Source organism: Cavia porcellus, unplaced genomic scaffold (genome assembly GCF_034190915.1).
Source record: "Cavia porcellus strain 051 isolate PalLab524CR breed Dunkin Hartley unplaced genomic scaffold, mCavPor4.1 scaffold_16, whole genome shotgun sequence".
Classification (NCBI taxonomy): Eukaryota; Metazoa; Chordata; class Mammalia; order Rodentia; family Caviidae; genus Cavia; species Cavia porcellus.
The window spans coordinates 34,734,546-34,758,169 of record NW_026947499.1 but is presented as its reverse complement, the minus strand read 5'-3'; the positions used below and the strand labels follow the sequence as shown (position 1 = coordinate 34,758,169).

The 23,624-nt window shown below is 41.1% G+C and overlaps 2 protein-coding genes and 1 non-coding gene across 11 annotated transcripts in view; 1 reads left to right on the top strand and 2 right to left on the bottom strand.

The window, feature by feature from the left end:
- Nlrc3 (NLR family CARD domain containing 3) overlaps positions 1-6,219 on the top strand; it is a 39,606-nt gene extending 33,387 nt beyond the window's left edge. For 5 of the 6 annotated variants that reach the window (XM_063226383.1, XM_063226382.1, XM_063226381.1 and 2 more), the window contains 2 exons: positions 477-560; positions 820-6,219. In XM_063226383.1, the coding sequence (XP_063082453.1) occupies positions 477-560; positions 820-910 (175 nt within the window). In that variant the 3' untranslated portion in view covers positions 911-6,219. Of the gene's footprint in view, positions 1-476; positions 561-819 lie in introns of those variants that run through there. The other variant, XM_063226386.1, reaches the window with a different exon arrangement.
- Positions 5,995-6,131, bottom strand: LOC111754009 (small nucleolar RNA SNORA2/SNORA34 family). Its single transcript, XR_002788746.1, has one exon. It is a non-coding gene; the product is annotated as a small nucleolar RNA SNORA2/SNORA34 family (small nucleolar RNA).
- A 124-nt stretch (positions 6,220-6,343) lies between the features above and the next one.
- Positions 6,344-23,624, bottom strand: part of Cluap1 (clusterin associated protein 1) — a 55,567-nt gene continuing 38,286 nt past the window's right edge. For 3 of the 4 annotated variants that reach the window (XM_005007462.4, XM_063226388.1, XM_063226387.1), the window contains 4 exons: positions 17,119-17,226; positions 14,669-14,724; positions 14,381-14,437; positions 6,344-11,246 (listed from right to left, as the gene is read on the bottom strand). In XM_005007462.4, coding sequence (XP_005007519.1) covers positions 11,097-11,246; positions 14,381-14,437; positions 14,669-14,724; positions 17,119-17,226 — 371 coding nt within the window. In that variant the 3' untranslated portion in view covers positions 6,344-11,096. The remainder of the gene's footprint in view (positions 11,247-14,380; positions 14,438-14,668; positions 14,725-17,118; positions 17,227-23,624) is intronic. The other variant, XM_003477709.5, reaches the window with a different exon arrangement.

The window sequence follows — 23,624 nt, the reverse complement described above, 5'->3', positions numbered from 1 at the left end:
TTCCGATAGTTACAGTCCATATCCACTGCAGTTTTTTTTCCAAAATGCTTTAGTCATTTAAAATCTGCATTCAAATTGGGTATGGTGCGTGCCTGTAATCCCAGCATTTGGGATCTAAGGCAGAAAAACTGCAAATTCAAGCTCAGCCTGGGTAACTTAGTGACTCGACAAGACTGACTCAAAAGCAGATTTTCACTGTGCAGTACGTAGGATGAATCCCCAGTATCAAAAACAAAGCAGCCAAGCAACCAGCTAACCAAACAACTTCATTCATGGTTATGGCAATTTAGCTATTTTTAAATACCCATCTTAGTGGTCAGATGCTATCACTTAGCAGTTGCTATGGCACTGGTGATAAAATCAACCTAAAACTGCTTGTTGCCTCTGCTTCTCCCACAAAAGATAATGCAATGTTTCCTCAAGTGTTTCTTTTGTCCTGATGGCTCACCATGGTGTCCCAACTCTTCTCTGCCTAGTCTTCAGGAGAACTCCTTGGGAATGGACGGGGTGATATGCGTTGCCACGGCACTGTCTGGGAACCACGGGCTACAGCACATCAAGTGAGTAGCTCAGCGCACCACTTTCTGGTCATTCTTGCTCCCTCTCAGAGTCAGGCCATATCTTTAGTCCAGTGCTGGGAGCCAGCTGACACTCAAGCAACCAAAAGTTAGAGAAACTCAGTTCCTAATAGGCGGAGCCCATGGGATCCTTGTCCAGCAGTATGATCCTGAAAGCACAAATATCCTGTGGAGTCCTGCATTTATTACAGTGATGATTGCTCTAAGAGAACCTACCCTAACTCTAACCCTTCTCTTCTAGTCTCCAGGGAAACCGCATTGGGGAATCTGGGGCTAGAATGATCTCAGATGCTATCAAGACAAATGCTCCCATGTGCACTGTGGAAATGTGAGACAAGCAAGTTCCCAGTGGACAGAGCAGGACAGGGAGAGACAGCTGGAAGCTTCTGAACAGAAAATGTGCTCTCCATGGATCTTCCTGAGACCTAGGAATGCTGCTGACTCAGTAAGAGAGCGGATACCTAGAGAAAGAAAAGGTGTTCTCAGAAGAGGTTCTGGGTACTGCTCCTGCCCAGGGTCAGTCCCAGCAGGGGTGCCTGGACATACTCCTCCAATACAGAGAAGGGAAGTAGATGTCACCAAGATTCTGGGCAAAGGCCTAAAAGGCAAGCAGTGTAGGAAGCTAGTACCGGTTTACAACTGTGTGCTCATATTCCAATGAAACCAACAAAGCTGTATCACTGTTCGTTAATAAAGGGAAGGCCATTAGCAACTTGAAATCTGCCTTAACAAAAATGATTAAACTTAACATCATAGTCACAGGACAAAATGACATCAAGTGCCTGATGCACTGCCCTTGACACATTGCTGATGTGCAATTTTTGCTAAAGATGTTTACTTGAGCCTCGTCAGGAAGAAATAATGGCACAAAATCCAAATGGAGGGACATTCTGCAAAACTGCTCTTACCTCTTCAAAAATGGCAATGGTATAGTAGACACAAAGGATTGGGGTTGCTTTAAATGAAAGAGAGGAAAGAGACGTAAAAATTTGATGCAAGATCTTTGGATACTAGACTGGAAGGAAGAAAATCCAATGTAAAGAACATTAGTTGGAAACTGAAAATATGTGAGCACATGTTTATGGGATTCATTACTGTTTTTGAAAGATATTTCTGCTGGGGAGAGAATTGTAGGTTGACAGTTTTTTCTGTTCCATGTTGTTCCTCTGCCCTTTGTGTTATTTCCCCTGGAGTTCAAAGCTCAGTGGAACAGAATTGCAATAGGCAAATGGAGAAAGCCACACCCTGTAGAAACCCAGCACTAGAGAAATTGTGGGGGCCAAAGCCGTAGAGAAAAAGGGCGAGCACCATTAGAAATAGCAGGAAGGGCCCTTCCTCTGTAGAGATCTCTCAGCTCCCACTGACAGGGGTTCACAGCTTGCTGGCTGCCAAAGGAGAAATTCTTGTAAGGTCTAGCTCCACTAGTTCAAAGCTAGCTGAGAAGATGAATGTGGAGTTGAGGAATAAGTTGATAACTGCAACAGTGGGTCTTATTTTGTGTCTTTTTTGCCATTTCACATTTTGGACAGTTTTTATTATTGCGTCTTTGAGGTTAATATTCTTCTGCAGCATGTCATCTGCTGTCAATTGCATCAGGCATATTTGTCATCTCAGACTTCACATGTTTGAGGTCACCTATAGTCTCAGCTTTCTCAGTGCTAACACTTTCAGTTGTGTTCCAGATTCCAAAACTATTGCTGCCACTTTACTCTCCACTCTGGTTCCTGTTACCCTGTTAGGTTTACCTTCTTTGAAATGCTTCTTTGCTCATAAAAAATCAGTGGAAGTACAGGGGATAAACATGAATTCTGTCTACGAGGCTCAATGTAAGGTCTACCCTGTTTGCATTCCCATGTGATTACGGGGTACTCCACCTAGATGTCTGACACCTCAACATTCCCCAACCCTCACACTTGCCACCTCTCCCTGCCTGCTCTTCTTCCTGTGTCTCTCATACCCAACCATAGCTCCTCTTCACCTTCAACTCCTCTTCTTTAACATCTCTTCTGACATGAAAATCTAGTTCTCTAGGCCTGTGTTGGTTACTTTTCTCTCATTGCTGAGACAAAACACCCAATGCCCAAAATTAAATAGGGAAAAGTTTATTTAGCTTACAGTTTGCAGATACTTGGCTGCATACTTGGCTGGCTCCAAGGCAGCATGGCACATGACAGCGGAAAACAGCCAGAGCAGCAAGAACAAAATGGGAGAAGCAAAAAAGCAAGCCTCTTTCCCTCTCTTATATTGTGTATGTTACCCACCCCAGGGCAGGAGTAGCACTCACACCCATGATCCCAGCATCGGACCAAGAATCAATCACAAACTCTAGAAGCCCGCCCCCTGACTGCATGAGTCTCTGGGCGACATCTAGACACGAATTATAACAAGGCCCATCACCATGAGCTCCTCTTTTAACACCAAAAAAGCCTGCTGTTTTATCTTCCTGTTTTTTTGAGTGATATTTCTGAAGAGACCTTCTGGTCTCTGCAGGTTGCTTCTGCCTATAAGGTAATTCCCTCTGCATGACGAAGACATTCCTTCACCATGTACTTAACACTTTGACCTTACTGTCTTAACTGTCACTCTCTAAATAGGCTATGGCTTTTCAGAGCTCTGTGCATTTAGCCCAGTGTGATGCCACATCTCATCTTCTACATTTGATAAGACTCTTACTAAACCTTTTAACCCCAGTTCAAATGTGGCTTTCAGGCACCTCTGTCAGGTATTCCAGGCAAGGACAGCTGCTCCTTACTCTGAATTCCTATGACACCTTACAATACTCTCGGCATGCATGTATCACACTATAATTTTTTTCTGCATTGTTGGCTTAACAACAAGGGCAGATGCTAAGATTATTTTTGAATTCTCTAGTAGTTAGCACAACAGTAAGTGCTCAATAAATGTCTGGCAAGTACCAAGAAGCATATCCACAGCAAAATGATCCCATGGCTAAGGCTAAACAGACGCCAGTGTTTCTCAAATAGGTACTTTGTAATTGCTTTCCTCTGGATTATGCCTTTACATCTTTGGAAACAAATATTTCCTCTGAATTATATAAATGTGACATTTCTCAACTACAAACTGACTCCACTGACTCATGATCAGGAACCCTGCCCCAATTATATTTTGTACCCAGGCCTCCTTAACACCCTTTCAAATATGACCACACACACCTTAAAGCTATCTGAAACAGGGGCTTAGTCAGCCATTATGGTCATATCACTGTACACACACATCACAGTACACACACCAGACACACACACACAAAAGATAATTCAATTCATTTCTCCAGAGAAAGGACTACTATTCTAGGAGGTGGGAGAACTTTTAGCTCCCTTCCAATTCGAGTCCTGTATTCTAGCACTAGGGTCCCCTAGCTTCATCTAACAGATGTGATGCATACCTAGAGTGCTAATGTGTAAATGGGCACAATTTTCTTTCGGACATTCAACAGTGCTATTAGATTAATATGCTAATGAAAGAGATACTATGGTCCTTTTTCTTCCAGGAAAAGTTCATTTTTTCCATTGGAAGTCCTTGGACTTTGCTCTTGATTGCCATCACTAATAAAATATTAAGCATTTAAAAATTTATATTTTCTCTCACTATGCACTTTTTAAAGACATGTAAGAGGTTCTTTAATTAGATAGCAAAAAAATTTCAGAATAAACTAGATGATAGTTTGTCCCTTGATCTAATCACATGATCTTTAGGGCCTGAGGTCTGCTCACAGCACCAGGCTACAAAACACTTGTACAAGGGCCAAGGATTTAGCTCAGCAGCATAAGTGCCTGCCTGGCAAGCATGAGGTTATGAGTTCGATCCCCAGCATCAAAAGAAAAAAAAAAAAAAAAGACACTTGTACATATGGGATTCCTGAATCTGTTGTGATGTGATTGAGACACATTAGTAATAATGATCAAGTAGTGAAGATCTTCATTAGAGAAACTGCTCAAGCAGGAAACACTACATCATGGTTGAGACTTTGCATAAAGCCAGTGAGCCAACAGATGAAAAATGAGCTGGAAGTGGGTAAAGTGACCTTTGCAGCTGCTGCTTGTATTTGTGGATATATTACACATGATTCAAATTAATTTCCACATTAAAGCCCATTAAAACAAAATAAAAGTGCCTGGTGTGGAGGTGCACGCCTGAAATCCAAGCACTTGGGATGCTGATGGAGAGAACTCACCATGAGTTCAAGACAAGGTCAGCCTAAACTATATAGTGAGACTCTATCTCAAAAAAGCAAAGCAAAGCAAAACAAGACAAAACAAAACAAAAAACCCAAACAGTTACATGTTATGGTTTCTGTCTAGATGTCCCCCACCAAAGACTCATGTGGTCATGGGTGGAGAGTTTCAAAGGCTGGATTAGAGTGCGTGACTGTGGATTAAGGATGTGATACTGGATTAAGGGCATGGATAATGGAAGCCCCACCCTGGGTATGGATGGCACCATAACAGGCTTATAGCCTGTGAACTATACAGGGTCAGACAGAAGGCAGGCTTGCTGCTGCCACCACCCTGCCTTGGAGCCAGCTCACCATGGACTGAAACCTCTACAAACTATGAGTTAAAATAAACCTTTCCTCCTTTTACTGTGAAAGACTGTGTTCAAAAAAAAAAAAAAGATAATCTTGGACATAAATTTAGGAAAAAGAGAAAAAAAGGCAAAGATGACAGAAATACTTGTCAGATAGCCTCCTAAATTTACATGCATCATATTAACCTGTCAGTTTTTCTTGAATAAGTATTTATGTTACAGACACAAATATTTTCAATTAAAAATAAAAATATGGTATTAAATACATTTTATTTTTTTAATTTTAAAGGGGGTAAAATTAAACACAATAAAACAGAACAAAATAGGACATAAACCAATGTAAGAGATATAAATTTCAAAGCTAGGTGACATGAGATCTTCCCAACTATCATATTGTCTCTTGTTTTCTTCCAAATAGTTGCTCATGTCTTCACATATAGAGAATTCATACAAAACAATATAGTATAAAAATGATCCGAACAGAATGAGGAAGGCAATTTAGGTCTTCAAAACCAAACTATAGAGAAGTCACTAATGGCTGTCATAGAGTCTCTCATTCTCTTCAAAATAGCTGTCCATACTTTCATGTATACTGAAGTTCAACAAAACAAAACAGGCAGGGAGGGAGGGGTTGCTGGGTTTCCCGGTGCTCCAGATCCCAGCATGGTGCAGGTCCCAGTAAATGCTGGTGGCTCCCTTCCTGGGTGGTCAGAGCCTGCCATGCTCACAGCTACTCACAGGAGGGAGGGGTTGCTTGGTGCTCCAGGTCCCGGCATGGTGTAGTCCCAGTAAACGCTAGTGGTTTGCGTCCTGGGCTGCTGCAGCCTGACACACTTACAGCCGCTCACCAGGGGGGCGCGGGGATGCTTCAAGCTGTTTCTTTCTAATGCATTGACCATTTCACTGCCCAAGTTCTGAAATGGCCAATAGACCATAGAAAGACATCTCTTTAGGCTCTTGCTTGAAACCAACAGCGTCAGGAAGCTGCCAGCCTTGATTCAGGGCCAGGTAAATACATTTATTAAAAGACACAGAACTTCAGAAATCTTCTGACTTTGTAATTGTAAAATAAATGAAAAACTGTTTCATGTTTTCATTGTAATGTCAAGTCCATTGTTGTCGGGAGTGTCTAGTGCACTCTGGACCCCAGGAAGAGGCACACACACACCGAGCCGGGACACGGGGGTGCAGCGCGAAGAAAGGAAAGAGAAACACGGCAATTGCAACTTTACCGCATTGCACTGCACGCACAGTCTTTATTCTAGGATTCTTATATAGTAAACCGGACCAATTTACAGAGCACAGACAATTAACTAGTGAAAAAGCATTTCTTGTGACAAGCTACAATGTGACAGACTACAATGTTTATCTAAGTTAATCAACATCAATTCTTCTAGCCCCTTTAGCCCAGGAGGAAATTCATAGCCCAAGAATGTTGTTAATTATGTTTGTTGCTAGTGTCACAAAGGTGGCCACTTCCTCATGACTCTGTAAACAAAGCCAAGTCACACAGCATGGTTTCAGAGGGTGAGAAGAACAGGCATTCCTGTCCTGCCTCTGTCTCGCATACCGGGGGCTATTGTTTACTGTAGGTCCCGAGGAGGCCTAGGGCCTTTAAAGTGACTCCTCATCCCCCACACATTGTAAAGCCAATGTCATTTCATTTCACGATAAGGAAATACTTCTTATGCTGCTGTATCTAATTTTTTTTAAAGAGAATAAAACCAAACAAAATATAATAGAATAAAGACACTCAAAACAAAAACAAGTGAAAGTGATACAGAACTTTGAAACAGGATAATGGAATAATATCATAATGCCTCTTGTTATCTTCACAATTGCTGCCCATACCATCAGATATAATAAAATGAAACAAAACAGAATAAAACCAATCAAAACAGAACACTGAATAAAACAAAACAATAAAATTGGAAGAAAACAAAACAGTGAAACAATGTTGAATTTCAAAAACAAGTGAGAAGGAAATCCCCCATATTTGCTATACTGCATATTGTTATCCTCTTAATAGATGCTCACACTACCAGCCTTCGGCCTGCAAAGTCAATCAAACAACATAAATGTTGTTTCTGTACCTCAGTTCCTATCAACTTAGCCTATCCTCCAAATCACGGGAAGGAAGAATTGGCTTCTTGCAACTCCTCCCAGGCCCAGCGTGGCTTCTGGCTTCTGCTGCCTCGTGGGAAGGGTGAATTGGTTTGTTCTTCCTCTTGGGCACCACATGGCTTGCACCTAATTTGGTTCTGGATTATTTTCTTAAGTCAGAAACATGAATCTGTACTGGTGTTTTTCTCCTTGCTAGTCTCTTCTAAGAGGGCAACAAGATGAAGGAAACCTGCATTCACCCATATGTGTGGACAAAGGACTTAGGAAGGACATCCTAGCTGTCACTGGGCAGGAATCTCTTAAGGGAGGGCCCAGCGTATCAAGGAAACACACAGGTGCCTTTACTCCAAGGTGATCTGACTCCCCCAAAGGAGCATCAGCCTCGTGAGAGAAAATGGTATGTTCATGACCTGGATCCTCTCTGTGTTACCTGATTTCCAAGGAAAGTTGATTTTTATCTAACTTAGCTATCTTTCAGAACATTTTAGTTATTAAAATATATCTAACACTTGGTATTATGAGCATGCAGAAGAAAACAGGACTATAAAAAAGGGTATTACTAGGACCAAGGAATTTAGCTCAGTGGCATAAGTGTCTGCCTGGCAAGCACGAAGTTGTGAGTTTGATCCCCAGTACTATAAAAAAAAAAAAAAAAGGGGTATAATTAAAAGTTAACGTATGATAAATGTTCTGAATTGGAAAACTGATTAACAGCCAGATGTGCCATGTTCCAGCCCCAGGTCTGCCTGGCTCATAGATAAATGTGTAGCAGCAGCAGGAAAGACTTACATGCTGACAACCTTGTTTCTTGAGTTTTTGTCCTATAGATCTCAACTATTAAAAACATGCATTTCCAAAGTTCTGAGGAGCAAACAGGGGAAAAGAAAATCACTTTGTGCAAGAGGAGAGCAAGTAGGGATGGAGCAGTTGCAAAGAGAATAAGAAAATTAACTTGATTAGATTTTCATTTCAGTATTCAGGACAGCCAACTGGTAAAGGCTGTGAGTAAAGCCTGTGAGTATTCACAGGCTCTACAGGTTACTCTCTGACATGGGAGTGAAAGTGAGTCTTCACTACTCTATTTCATAGATTGGAAGAAGAGACAGAAAAAAGTAAGATATTTTAAAAATGGAAGTCAAATTTTAATTGTAACAAATAATCCCCGGTACTGATAAAAATGAAAAAGGCAAAAAAAAAAAAAAAAAATTGTAACAAACAAGAAACATCAATCAATATGCAGATAGCTGATCTTTCACCAGCTTTTCTTCTTCTTCTTCTTCTTTTTGGTACGGTGATCGAACTCACAACCTTGGGCTTGCCAGGCAGGCGCTTATGCCACTGAGCTAAATCCCGGGCCTCCTCTTTCACCAATTTTTAAGGATGGAACTCACCTACTTTTGTAGTATGTTTTCTTCCTATGGATTTCCCAATAGATCTGGTCCTGATGATTCCTGGCCCACATCAGATGATGACTAAGTTTTTATTTGGGGGGAAGGGAAGTTGGTACCAGAATTCAAACTCAGGACTTTGTGATTGTCAGGCAGGCACTGGTGCCACTGAGCTATGCCCCTGGCTCTGATGACTGTATTTCTTAATAACAAGAATGTCCCAAAAGTAAACCTAACTGAGCTATGGATTGCTGCTTCGCAATCCAAGAAAAATCAAGGAGGCATTGGGGAACCAGGAAATAGAATCTTGATTGACAGTAAAAACAAAGACATGGTAGAAACCTTCCTAAAACAATCAGTCAATGTCCAGGACTTTTCCCAATCTTACTTTTCAACAGCATCATCTGAGCCAAAAAGTCTGTTGATCATTTATCAGGGGCATACCTTCTTGCACAAGTGGATCAAGAAAATTTTAAGATGGCTAAACTAGAGGATATAGGAAATGTAGGCATATCGGTAACCCACAAGAAATCAATCTATCTCAGAGGCTTCACTGGAAGTTTCATCACATTATCACATTTAGAAGGTTTAGAAGATGAAACACAGGATTTAAAGAAGAAATTAAATCAAATCAGAAGTCAACTGGAAGGACAGGATCAACACAGAGAAGCTGTGTGATATGCTGAGAAGATGCAAGAATACCTACAAAAGCTTTAACTTGAGAATGCCAGGTTAAAAGTTAAACTACGAAAGGAAGTAGGGAAAACTGAACATCTTCAAGAAAATCTGTTAAGTGAAAATTTGTCTGAAGATGATAAGGAAAAGACAAGGAAACTAAGTTAAAACAATCTTGAGAATATTCTTTGGATCAAGAAAAGAAGAAAAATGCTGAATTAAAAAAAAGAGCTAATTAGATTTAAAAGACTTTTTTAAAAATGACAGAAACAAAGTTAAAAATGAGCAGAAAATAGCCAGGTGTGGTAGTGTACTCCTGTAATCCCAGCATTTGGAAGGCACGGGCAGGAGAATCATTTGCAAGTTTGAGATCGGCCTCGGCTACCAAGTGAGCCCAAGGCCAGTCTGAACTGCATAATGAGCCCTGTCTCTAAAAGACAAAACAAAACAGAAAAAAGCGGGAAAATTTCCATGGAGATTTAAAATCCATGAAACGAATTTCCAACTAACATGATAATACACAAGACACAAGCAGCATCAAGAATATTTAGAGTAGTTAAGAGAGAATTATGATGCTTCAGTGAGAAATCAGATGGAACTCGGAAATGACGACCTGGAATCTGAGCTCTCTAAAATGAAAACTCAAGAAGATTCCAATCAAACACAACTGGGAAAATATAAGCAACTCTATGCAGAAGAATTCAAAACTAGAAACTATCATCCAATAAGCTAAACAAGGTCAGTGAGAGACTTCTTAGAAGAGGCCAATACCAAATTTCTAGTGGAGAAACAGGAAGGCATATCTTTTTTTTTTTTTAATTGATAGCAGGGATCAAACTTATGTTCACATGCTTGCAAGGCATGACCTCGCACTTGCCAGGCAGGCACTTATGCTACTGAGCTAAACCCCCGGCCCAGCAGGGCGAGAACTTTGCTGAACACTGTTAGTACAAGACCTGCCCTAGTGTATCCCTGTGTCAGCAATCTTAATGATAGTTTGGCGCGCCACAGAAGCTTTCCTCCCAGAAAAAACTTAGGGGTTTGTACAGTGAACCCACAGCCTTCAAACAACACCATGGAGGACTACCTCACCAAGACGAGCCAAGAACTGCAAAATCATATAACTAGATAACTTAGATGAGCTGCTACTGACATGAATCTAAAGCCTTTAAAGTTTCTTCCAGAGCATCTGTTAATAAAGCTCAAATTTCAGAAGCATCACAAGAGTATATAGAGAGTTTGAGAAGATATAATCTGAAAAGCTAACATTTTATGTGTTAGACTTTAAAGATAACACTTTATTTCCCATAAGGTGTCTGACACAAAAACTTTGGTGAGAGAAAAAAATTTTGTATCATACACATGACGAAAATTTACATACTATTTTTAAATTATTTCTTGACATGTGTAACTTTTAAATGATGTTTGCAAGTAAAAAAATTATTGCTGAGTTTTACATACTCAAACTTCCCAAATGCCAGCTATTTTAAATTCACCCAAACAACCAAGTTGTCATCACTACCTTGTTAGAGTGAAATATAATTTTAGTGATGTTTTGAAAGAAAAGAAAAAGAAAATCATCTTTGGGTCTTGCTTTGGTTCTTATTTAAGGTTCATGGAATATGGTATAAACACAGGAGAATGAAACAGAAAGCAGCACTGCTTCAGAAACAATCAGTCCAGCTGGCTTACGGAACAAAGTAACACATCCACCTTCCAAGCCTTCTAATTTCCTGTTTACCTACACATCTGGGGTTTTTAATCTGCCTGGTCCCTTGGTAAGAAGTCAGAAGTCATTGTCACTTTCATCCAGAGGCTCAGGTTTCTGGACCCTTCTATTGGGCTTAGCTGGTGAGAGAGCAAGGCTCTCATCTTCCAAATCATCATCATCATCTTCATCATCTTCCAGGTCAATTTCACTGTCCTCTGAGTTTTCCTACAGGAAAAAAGACAACAAATGCAGCAGAGGTTCCCAATCCACTCATCGTAAGAGACTCTGCCTTGCTTTTCACTGTAGTTCAACAGTGAACAGCATAACTAGCCACCCGTCATGGGGCCAGGCTAACAAGACTAGCACTCAGGCTATGTGAACAGAGTATACTGGAACATATCCACATGACTTATCAGGTAACACACCCGTAAGATACTAACATGTGCCAGAGCTCAGCACTGCAGGAGTTGGCTAAACATGGGTGTCTTCGTGCCCCCTGCATGTGCACAGAGAGTCCTAGAGGCCGTTGGCTTCCAGAGGCCCCAAGACTCAGTGGAAAGCAAGCACAAAGGAAAGAGAGGCCAATTTTGACTCCTTCCAGACGGTGACAGAGAGCAAATAGGCAATGGATGCAAGAAGCCCAGTGAAAGGTATACCAGCCAGAAAGACCGGCTCAGCCTGGCTTTGAAACTGCAATTCCTGTGCTCCATGTGCACCTGGATGTTTGCTCATCCAATCTAGACAACTGTCACTAGGCATAGCTTCTTAAAAACAAACAACAAAACAAACAAGCAAACAAAAACAAATATTATGCTACTCTTCTCTCCACTCTGCTCCCCTTATAGCAGACTCCCTGGGCAAGCTGTTGAGCTCACTGTCCCTACTCGTTTCCCTCTGGGGCCTCTTAAACACATGTTGATCAGGATCTCAGTCCATAACCCCACTACATGGCTCTTATGGACTTCACTACACAGAATCCACAGTCCTCACCTTGCTCCATGCAGCACTGGTTCCCATGAACTCTACCTCACCATCCTCTGGGGTACCCTCTCCTTTAACTCTCTGTGCCACCTGCCTGGTTCTCCCTTCACTGATGCTCATCTCTCTCAGCTCTGCCATGCACAGTTGCTTCAGCCTACTGTCTTTCTTCCTGTCCTCTCCCTAAGCCATCACATCTCCCCTCCTACCTTCAATGCCATCTGAATATGGGTGGCTACTAAATTCTACCTCCAGCCCAGACCTATCCCTTGAATTCCACACTCGAATTTCAACTGACTATTCAACCCTCCTAAGTGAATTCTAACAGGCAACTTGCCCTAGAATGTTCAAAACCAATTTTTAAAAAATAGAACCGGAGGTGCTGGGGATTTAGCTTGTGATATAACTGCCTGCCTGGCAAGCATGAGGTTATGAGTTTGATCCTCAGTATCAGAAAAAGAAAAAGAAATAAAGAAAAAAGAAAAAAAAAAAAAAAAAAACCCCAACAAGCTGAGGATTGAATCCAGGGGCCTTTGCACTGAATTACATCTCCAGATCTTTTTTTATTTTGAGAGAAGGTCTCACTAAGTCATGAATCTGTCCAAAGTGGACTCAAACTTGCCATCCTCCTGCATCAGCTTCCTAAAATCCTGGGATTACAGACAAGCACTGTCACATCCAGTTCAAACTCCTGATCTGGCTTCCAGCCCCCTCCTCAAAGTGGCCCATTTCAGGTAGTGAAGATCTGAGTTTCAGTGGATGAGATCACAGCCCTTCATTCCTCTCAACACCCACTGTGTTCCACATCCAGTGTCACTTAGAAAAACCCGCTGGCTCTCATCTCGGAAGTGTGTCAGAATCAGACCACTCCTTGGCCCCTCCTTTCCCACCTGAGGCTGGGACATGTCACCACTGACCTGCATGATCATACTCTCCTCTGCATGCTCAGTTCTCGCCCTTCCTGGGTTCACAATCCTCCAGCATCTCCTGGTTCCACTTGGAGAAACTGCAAGGTCCTCAGCACACATGGCAAAGCTCCACGTGTTCTCACCACCTCACCCTTTTCACCCCAGTGCCTTCCATCTCCATCACACACACTGCTGTCCTTAGCTCAGGGGGCTCTGTTCCCCAGGTGCTCGCCTCACCCACATTTGGTCACTGCCTCCTTCCACAGGCCTCTGTTTCAACCTCACATTAAAGAGGCCTTTCCTGACCACGCAGGGCCATTCCTTCCTCCCACTGCCATCACACCCATCTCATAAGCTTGTTTACTTTCTAATGCCTACGACTGTGGTACATCTGCTCTGTTCCTTTTGGAATGGGTTTTTCATCATCCATCACAGCACACGGCACACAGACTGCACACAATAGAGAAAGGTTGGGTGGCTAAGTCACATGTGAAAGATCAACCTCTGTGTCTGGGTCAGGGTAGGAAGAGCTGTGTGAATGAAGTCCTTTGAAATAAATAAGCAGCAAAGGAAGACCTGTGCTACAACCAATACATCCTGAAAAGTGCATGTGCAAATCCAACAGAGGCTGAATGCTGCCTCTGGTACTGCTGGCTCTCACATTGGACTCACTTTAGAGTCAGAGAGAGATGAAAGGATAAAATTATCACACCACCCACAACCTATTAAAAAGTTATTGTCAAGGTGGTTTTCCCACATTTCTACAGAGTATCTCCTATGCATTCAAGGCCAGGTCAAATCCGTACATCCTGTCCACCACACCTGGGTAATAGTAGACTTCTGTTACTGTCTGTAACCATTCAACCTATGGGTACTGAGGCAATCTTGATGCAAGAGTATAAGGCAATGTTTCTGTCCCTGATCAGTCACCAGTGCTGTACCCCAGGCAAAGGGAGATCCTGTACAGAGCTGGTCTGAGATTTGTAGCATTTCAGTCACCTTGGCTGTATGGATAGAGCCAAGGTCTGCAACAGGATGAAGACTTGGAGAGAAGGGTGGGCTTCTCAGATGACTTGATACCTCAAAGACATCAAAACCGTCCCCAGGTTTTGACCTGATTAAATTCCTTAGTCAGTAAAGTTTAAAGTGTGGGTGGCCTAACATCTAGCCTCCTACCCTAAACCCTGGTCTGAAGAGAATGGAACTCAATCAAGACAGGGACAGTCTTGGCCCCAGCCCCATCCGTTGGATTCAATTAAGGGTCTTAGATACCTAACTACAACTGATATTGCCTCCAGCCTTGAGGCCTACCCCTCTTCCTCAGCACAGAACCAATGTGGGCTCTCTCTGTGGGAATCACTCTGAGAGGTGTCTTGCCCAGCTGAGAGAAAGCATCATGCCTGAAAAGGTTCTTCAGAACTGACGTGGGTTGACACACATCAACAAATAGATGAGGCAAAAGAGAAAACCAACCTGCTTCCTGGAGTTGAGAGTCTTGCATTTACCTAAGAGAGGTGGAGCTGCTTCCATCTTTGGAAAGCGAGAATGGAAAGAACAGTGAGAAGGCAGGAGAGAACAGGGCAAGCACATTTGTATGAAATGGGAAATAAGCTACCAACAAACAAATAGAAAAGTGAAGGCCCTTAGGAGGCCAAAATGACATAAATCATGTGCTATGCTGGGCTGGGGTCAGCTAATCTAGCTGATGGGGATAGCCCAACACCCAAGGCACAGAACTGCAGAGGGGCCCCTAGGACTTACATCATCATCGGAGTCTCCACCTTGCATAGTGCCGACAATGTGCTTGCCAGGTCTTCCTGAGAACAAAACATAAAGCACTCATGAAAACTTTAGCAAATAAGACAGCAAATGGCATTCACAATTTGCTTTCCCTTAGAAAACTGGGAAAAGAATCACATTTAAAATTTAACTTTAGTAGTGTTCAATCAAATAGAACTGACAACAAACATTAATGGATTTCCTGTACTTCTATTCTGAAAGAAGGAAAAAGGGCAATAAAATATCAACATGAGGTCTGAGGGTACAGCTAAGTGGTAGAGAGCTCCCTAGAGTGTTCAAGGCCCTGGGTTTGATCAAATAACATTCACTGTAAAACACAAACACACATGCATGCACAAACACACACCAATCATGAATCATGAATTTGAAAAATTGCACCCCATCAGTGTTTAGGGGAAAGTTAGTGAACTTCATTTTTAATGTGTGTGTCATAGAAATAATATGCTGCTGAAAATGAAACATTTCCTCCTGTTATGAACTAATAATACTTGAATGTAGTTCTAAGCGTCAAAATGAAAAAGTTTTTTAAAATAGTGGATCGCAGAGATGGGGGTATAACTCAGCAGCACAATGCCTGCCTAGCAAACATGGGGTTCTGAGTTTGATTCCCAATGCCAAACAAAACAAAACCCATATAAAATAGTGGATCCCTTAGATAATAATGGTGGTTTGAAAGATAAGGTAATTACTAATTATGGTACAGTGCTACCTTGGTTTATGAACTTAATTTGTTGTACAATTCTAGGAGAGACGGCTGAGTTCATGTTTGTGTAGGAAAGACGTCTGTGGTTGTGTTTGTCACCCAATGTAGAGTTTATGAATGGAAGCAAAATTCTACTGAATGCTTTTGTTTGTGAACCAAATTGTTTGCATGCAGAACTATTCATGAACTGAGTTATTACTGTACTTTTTAGGTGATGGTGCATGCTTCTAATCCCAGAACTTGGGAGGGTGAGGTGGAGAACTGTGAGTTTGACGCTAGCCTGGACTACAAATTAAGTCCAAGGTCAGCCTGTAATACACAGCAAGACCCTGTCTTGAAAGAGAGAGAGAGAGAGAAACAGACAGACAGCCAGAGACAGAGAGAGAGACAGGGACAAAGACAGAAAGAGAGGAAAGGAGGATGGAAGACAGAGACAGAGAGAGAGAGAGAGAGAGAGAGAGAGAGAGAGAGAGAGCAAGAAAGCAAAAAGAAAAGAAAGGAGGGAGGGAAAGAAAAAAAAGAAAAAAAAATCTATATTTACTGACATGGGCAAAGTTACACAAAGATTTAATTTTAAAAACAAAAGCAAGCTGTAAATCATGTCTTCAAAGTATCTGATGAATGTTTAAAATTTAAAAATGTATACTAGTAAGAGACACTGCTATTAATGCCCCTCAGAAAACTCTCCTTGCTTCCAGCATTCTTTTTCCATCATTCTTGCCACGTTCTGAAGCAGTTCTGGAAGTCTTCCTTTCTGAGTACCATGAAGTGTCATAACAGTACAGTGAATGCTGCTGTCAAGGGCCACCCAACAGAAAAGCAGGCTCATAAAAACAGTACAATGTGTCCTCATCCATCTTATTCACCGGATATGACACTGTGTAGCTTTCCACTCCTTCCCAAAATAAAAGTCATTGGCAAATGTAAATGTTTTTAATCACTTTAAGATACTGAGGCAGTCACAAGAGCATAACTAAAGACATTTAGGAAAGAGAACTTTTTCAATTGCTTCAGGAAGTGGCAAAAACAATGGGATAAGTGTGCTTAAAGCAAGAGGAAGTATTTTGAGGGACATTAATGGTAATGTGTTTTTTACTGTAATATATCTTTAAAAAAACATTCACTATTTTCCAGTCATACCATACCTATATCTGCTTGTGTGTGTCTATACACATATGTGTAGCCATGCATGATGGAAAGGCAGTCTGTAAGGGTATAGTTCCTGGCTACTAGCCATGACCCCTCTAGAGTGGGACACAAGGACAACCCCAGGGGTGCATCCACATTTGTGTCACAAATTTTGTTGCTTGGATCTTTTGCAATGAGAAGGTAGTAATCAAAAGGCCACTTTTAAAGGCTGAGATGCTCATGTGATCCCTTCTCCATGCATTAATTCCTAGGCCCTAAGACATGTAAATGCAGGAAGAACAATTTAGACAGGCCATTTAGAACAGCTAAATGGCAGAGGCACTGTGTTCCTGTGGCCTCTGTAAGAAATGCCAGGCCACAGATACAAACTGGGTACTCTCAAGATCTTAGGGAAGAGTATGAGAGGCAGCAATGACCAACAGAGCAGGATAAACCTGAGGTAGGAAGTGTTCCCAAGGGCCACTGACAATCTTCTGTGGACCTAGATACCACACAGCCCATGGCCTCAAGATTCTGAGAAACAGGCACTGGATAGGGAGAGTGAAAGAAGCTGCACTACCTTGCATGAGCACTTCGATGGCTGTCCGAGGCTTGGAGAGCTGTCTCTCCTCCAATTCACTATCAGATTCATCATCCTCCTGGATGTCTATTTCCGAGTCATCATTACCTGGCAGGGACACAAATAGAGCAGCTCATTAATACAATCAAATAGCTCCTGTCTTGTACGGTATGTGTGCAAAGGCTGTCTATACTTCAGTCTTTCTTCAGATGTCGGACTATATGAGACTCCCTGGACTTGCCTGTTGACACTTAGTGAAGAGTTAATGCAGACAATTTGTTTAAAGCAATTTTCCAAAGTCAGAAAAAGGTGGGTCAGCTGTTCTAATCAGAAACACTAAGACCGTCTTTGAAATTTTTTATTTTATTTTTTCTGCATTATAAAAGAGGACTTTATTAAAAAGAGGCAAATTTTTGTTCTGGATCACATCAGGGCCTCTGTCCTTTTATTTAGAGCTTCAAGCTGGAGCAAAGAGAGACAGAGATAAAGAGGTACAATCTGAGAACATCAATATTCTCCAATAAATGAAAGTCAAGAATAGGTGGAAGGAGACAGAATTTTGCAAAACAAATGTAAGCAGCATAGCCGAGAAGGTTCTGGCCTTTGTGAAAACAACTTAATTTAAGGTGAACAAATAAAGGCATCTTAGTGTCTATTTTGAGATGGTGGCTATTTGGTAATCAAAAATTTTTAAACTGAGTAGCCAGCTGTTGAGGTATTTGAAGCTCTTGGCTAACTGAGAGGAAAGTCACTCTGCTCATTAGTAGGCTGCTACCAAGACTCAGGCTCCTTGATCGTAACAAAGATGAGGAAGTACATCCCACTGAAAAGGTAACAAAACAAAACTGGCAAAGAGGAGGCCAGCCTAGGTAGGAATGGTAGTGGCAGGCAACGAAAGTCTCTTGCCCAACTGCATAATAAAGATGTATCTTATCTTGGTGTGGTGGCACATGTCTACTCCCAGTATTCAGAAGGCTGAGGTGCTGGGGTGGGGGATGGTATCTGGTCCTCTCTGTTCTGTGCTCCGCTTTTCTGGTCATCATGAAGTGACTCACTTTGCTCCCCCACACCTTTTCACCATGATGTTCTTGCCTTGAAGTCAGTTGACCACTGACTGAAACCATCAGCCCAAATACAGCTCTCCTTCACCAAGCTGTGAGTGGCAGGCATTTTGTACCAACTCTGAGAAAAGTGACTTAATACAAGAAATAACTTCGTAAACATAGCTGCCAGTGCAGCAAGCTGCCATGGCTCCTGAGGCTAACACCCTGGCGACAGTCAAGGGTGAGGAGTGCTAACTAGTCACAGACAGCGTCCCTGCTGAATCTCAGCCTCACAGGCAGCGCATTTCTCTGCAGAGAAGAGTCTTTCAGGGGCACAGCACAGGTATGGGAAGGGATGACAATTCGGCAAGCAGCCCCTCAATCTCATTGCTTCTTCACGCTGCCTGAAAATATGGAGTGCTACCAATTTCTCGTGCCAAGCTTTTTAAAATCTATATATTTCACAAAATTTAAACTAGTATTTAAATAGGAGGAGATAGTATTTTAACTGTAACCAAAATAAATGTACTTTATTTATTTATTTATTTATTTTGTCTTTTTCGTTTTTATGGGTACCAGGGATCGAACTCAGGACTGCCTGCTTGTAAGGCAGGCGCTTATGCTGCTGAGCTAAATCCCCAGCCCCTAATAAATGTACTTTAAACATGTAATTTAAACCAGTCTTTTGAATGGATTCAAACATGACCTAATATAAAATCTCCAGTACCAGAAACAAACAAACAAACAAGTAGAAAAACTGCCATCTGAAATTTTTCTGTACCTATAGTCAACAATAATAGATCTATTATATATTAGAACATTTAAGAGGATAGCTCTCGACTGTAAAATAACTTGGGGAAGAAAAAAAGGAGGAAGGTGGGATCCAGAAAAGATCTTAAGGGAAAACTAGAGCCACAGGCAAAGTGAAGAGACCACAATGTGGAAAAAGGAGGTGAAAAACTGCTTTCTCCTTGCCTCCCGGCTCCTAGTGTGAGAGAAAATGATTGAATCTATAGGGACAAAGTGACAGCAGATGACTCCGAGGCCTCCAGGGAGAAACAGATCAGTGGAATGGAACAATGGTTTCTGTGTACTACAACAGCAGGTGAGTGCTCCACTCCAAGCAACTGCCTTGCTCCCTGGAGAGGGTACTTGGCCAGATGCCATTTTGATGAGGCCACCTGAACCGGAGACTCACAGGACCCACGGGTTGAGTTCATCTCAAGGCTCCCATTGCTGAAATCCCAGTGACTGGGTAAAGGACCACAGAAGACATTTAGAGTCAGAGAGCTGAGGTCAAGTTGGCGAGAGATATCCAGAGTGTTACAGGTTGAACAACTCAGGTCCCAAGACCACAACCAAAGGCCATGTCAGCCTGGCTTTCTGTGGAGTTAAATGCACCAGAATCAGCAACCCACTCTAATCCTGCCGGCTTGCTGGGATCCCACAGCACAGATCTGGGTTCAGTCTGCCTCCTTTGTTTACCACAGACAGCAGAGACATATCCTGAAATGGATACTACCCTAAAACTGTAGACCCCAGAAGATAACCACAGGTTTGAAATCACAGAGAGATCTTTTTGTTCTTTGCTTTTTTTCATTTCTTGATTATTTCTGTGTGGGTTTTTTTTTTTTTTTTTTTTTGAGACAAGGTCTCATTATGCAGTTTAGGCTGGTCTTGCACTCACTTGGTAGCCCAGGCTGGTCTCAAATTTATAGTAATCCTCTTATCTCAGCCTCCTGAGTGCTGGGATTACAGGTATGTGCCACCACACCCCACCTTCTTGTTGCTTTTTTTTGGTGATTATGAATGTTGGTTTTGATTTGCTTTGTTTTACTTCTATTTTTATTTTTTCCTTCTTTCTTTCCCTGTCGTCTTCACCAGTTTCCCCAGTCTTGGGTAATCTTCCTTTGTGCTTTAGCCTTGCTTCTAACCTCTTTCTCATCTTTTATTTCTCAATCTTTTCCTCTTGTTCCTTTTAAATTTCCTCCCAAGATAAAAATGAATGGATATTTACTGTATATAATTTTCTGATTTATTTTAGATTTTGTTATACAACTATAAACCTGGTATCTATGGGTGGTAAACTAAGTTATTGAAGATTGTCATTTCCTAGTCTATGCTTGATGCTACTTTTTTTTTTTTTTTTTTTGGTATGCTACTGTTACTATCAATTGTACTACTTTATCCAAGGTGACCTAGCTATGATCAGTTCTTCCTTGTATGCCAATGCCAAAATTGTCTGAAGGTCAAAAACTGGGTACTGGGCCAAACAGGCAGTAACCTTTGATCCCTAATAAACTGAAGAGGAAGGATCCTGGGACAGATTCAAAAGCCAAAAGGCAGCTATTCCTGAAAGATGTCTGAAAAGTAGTCATTTCCTAAAGAGGTCTTGATAATAGTAATAAAGGTATCTACCATTAGCAATTTACAAGCATTAAAGCAGAAAACAATTTTAAAAGTAGAAAATGAAGGCCGGGCGTGGTGGCTCACGCCTGTAATCAAGGCTGAGGCAGGAGGTATGGTTGTGAGTTCGAGACCAGCCTGGGCTACAAAGTGAGCTCAAGGCCAGCCTGAACTGCATAGTGAGATCCTGTCTCAAAAAGACAAAAAAAAGTAGAAAATGAGAAAACACAGAAGGAAGATGTAACCCAGACTTCCAGCTCACCCAAGGCAAATCCAGGGAACAATGAAATGGAAGAAATCAAAATCTACCTAACTGAACTTTCTGAAGTAATAACAAAGCAGATTAATGAGGCTCTAGATAAAAATAAATCAGAAATAATTACACAGACAACTAAAGAGATGATGACCATAATGAAGGACATGGTTACTGAATCTAGAGTATCTACTCTAGATTAAAAAGGTTAAAAAAAAAAAAAAGAGGACCTTAGATGAGTGATAGAATCATAAATGCCCAACACAAGAAAGAACTGCATTTCATAAAACAGAGTCAAACAGCTGGGGATATATAGCTCACCAGTACAGCACCTGCCTAGCAAGTGTGAGATCGTGAGTTTCATTTCTGGTACAAAAAAAAAAAAAAAAAAAAAGATTCAAACAGATATCCAGGAGATTAAAAATTCCATACACTGAAAGTATATGCAGCAGAATCATCCAATGTGAAGACAGAATATCAGATCTGGAAGACAGGATTGTAACTAGCATTAATCAAATGAAAGACTTCTTAAAAATAGCAAGGGACCACAAAAAAATCCAATAGCTGCTAGATGATACAAAGAATAACACAGATGATACAAAGAATTAAGTTGAATCAATAAAAAAACAGAAGATAACACAAAGGACATAAAAAAATACTGTTCACAGAAATAATGGCAGAAAACTTCCCAAGCACAGAAAAAGAATGTGACATACAGATAAGGTATACAGATGTCCAATTAGCTATTATCAGAAAAAATTATCCCAAGACATACAATGGTCAAGATTCCAGAAATTAAACACAAGAACAAGATATCTCAAGCTGTTAGAGAAAAGATGTCTTGTTTAAGACATCTATAAAGGCAAACTCATCAGACTCAGACTTCTCAACACTGATCCTTAAGTCAAGGAGAGCTTGAAGTATTTCAAGCCAAAAACAAAACAAAACAAAAAACCCCCACCTCCAACCCAGACTGATGTATCCCAAAAAATTATCTTTTAAAATTAATGGAGAAATAAAATACTTTCATGATAAAGAACACTTGAAATTTATGACCATAAAACTAGCATTCCAAAATGTTCTAGAAAAAGATAACACGACAACAATTCCATGAATCCAGTAGAATGAAAACACTAGGCAAGGCTAGCAACTAAATGAAGAGGGAAGAAAAAGGGAACCAGCAACAAGAAAATAACATGACAAGGATAAGTCAAAACATATCAGTTATAACTGTCCATGTTAATGGTCTCAATTCACCAACTGAAAGAAATAGATTGGCAGAATGGATCAAGAAACAAGATCCAACAATATGTTGCATACAAGAAACATATTAATCCAAAAAGAAATTCACAGACTAAAAGTTAAAGGGTAGAAAACAATGCTCCATGTGACAGGAACCTGGAAAAAAGCAGGACTATACATACACAAAGTGGATTTCAAGCCAAGACTGATTAGAAGAGACAAAGGAGGTCACTAAATACTTCTTACGAGAACAAGAGAAAGAGAAAATAATCATAAATATATATGTACTAAATACCAGTACACCCAACTATATAAAACAAACATTAATGCATAGGAAAAATGAGATAAACACTAATACAATTGTAATTAAAGACCTTAATACTCCAGTGTCACAAATAGATTAACTAGACTCCCCCAAAAAATCAGAGCTGGACTCAATCTTTACACAAATAGACTTAGTAAATATCTACCGACTATTCCACAACAAAAAAATACACATTCTTCTCAGTTGTACATGCGACATTCTCTGACACAGACTATGTACTAGCTCATAGAACATGTTTAAGTAAATGCAAAGGAACTGAAATTATCCCATACATATTATCAGATCATAGAACAATGAAATTAGAAATTAATGGCAAAAGAAACCACAAAAATATGGAAATAAATTAACATCCTCCTGAGAACATTTTGGAGTTTCTAACAGGGGAGTATAGTTACTCATATACCCTTTTCCCAAAAAGTCCTCCTCTTTTGGAGGTGGTCATATTCTTCAACTGAGCATGCAGCTGTAGGCAGGACATACACAGAGCAGTGAGGGAAGAAGGGGCCATGTGCCTAGCCACCCAGATGACAGATGTTGCAGCTGGATCACCTCACATCCAGTAACACCCTCCTGAACAAGTGATAGGTCACAGAGGAAACTGAAGAGGAAATAAGACAGTTTCTACAACTAAATAATAATGCCAATACAACATACAAGAACTTATGGGATCCAACAAAAGCAGTCCTATGAAGGGACTTTATAGCAGTGAATTTCCACATTAGAAAAACAAAGCGAGCTCAAATAAGTAACCTTGAACATCAAGCTTCCAGAAAAAGAAGAACAAATTAGACCCAAAGTATCTACAAGGGAAGAAGTTATAAAGATGAGAGCAGAAAACAATGCAGTTGAGACTAGAAAAATAATACAAAAAAATCAATGGATAGAACAGTTAGTTCTGAGCTTCCTGCCACACTCAACTGACTCCCTAGGTCTTGGGCCTGCCTGCCCCACCCCCAGTGACCCTTTCTCAGTCCGGGAAACTGGGCAGCCAGAGTCCCAGGAGCTGAGGGCATAGAAGACGATTTCCAACAGGCCCAGGGGAAGCCTTGGAACAACACTTGAAACAAGGAAATATAGGAAAATGATAGAACGAAAGACCAAAATACAATCTCAAATCCCCATCCCATCCCATCCCATCCATCCCATCCCATCCCATCCCATCCCATCCCAAGAAACCTTAGGAGCTATATACATAGAAGAAAATATATGCCATACACCTGAAATATCTGAAATAATA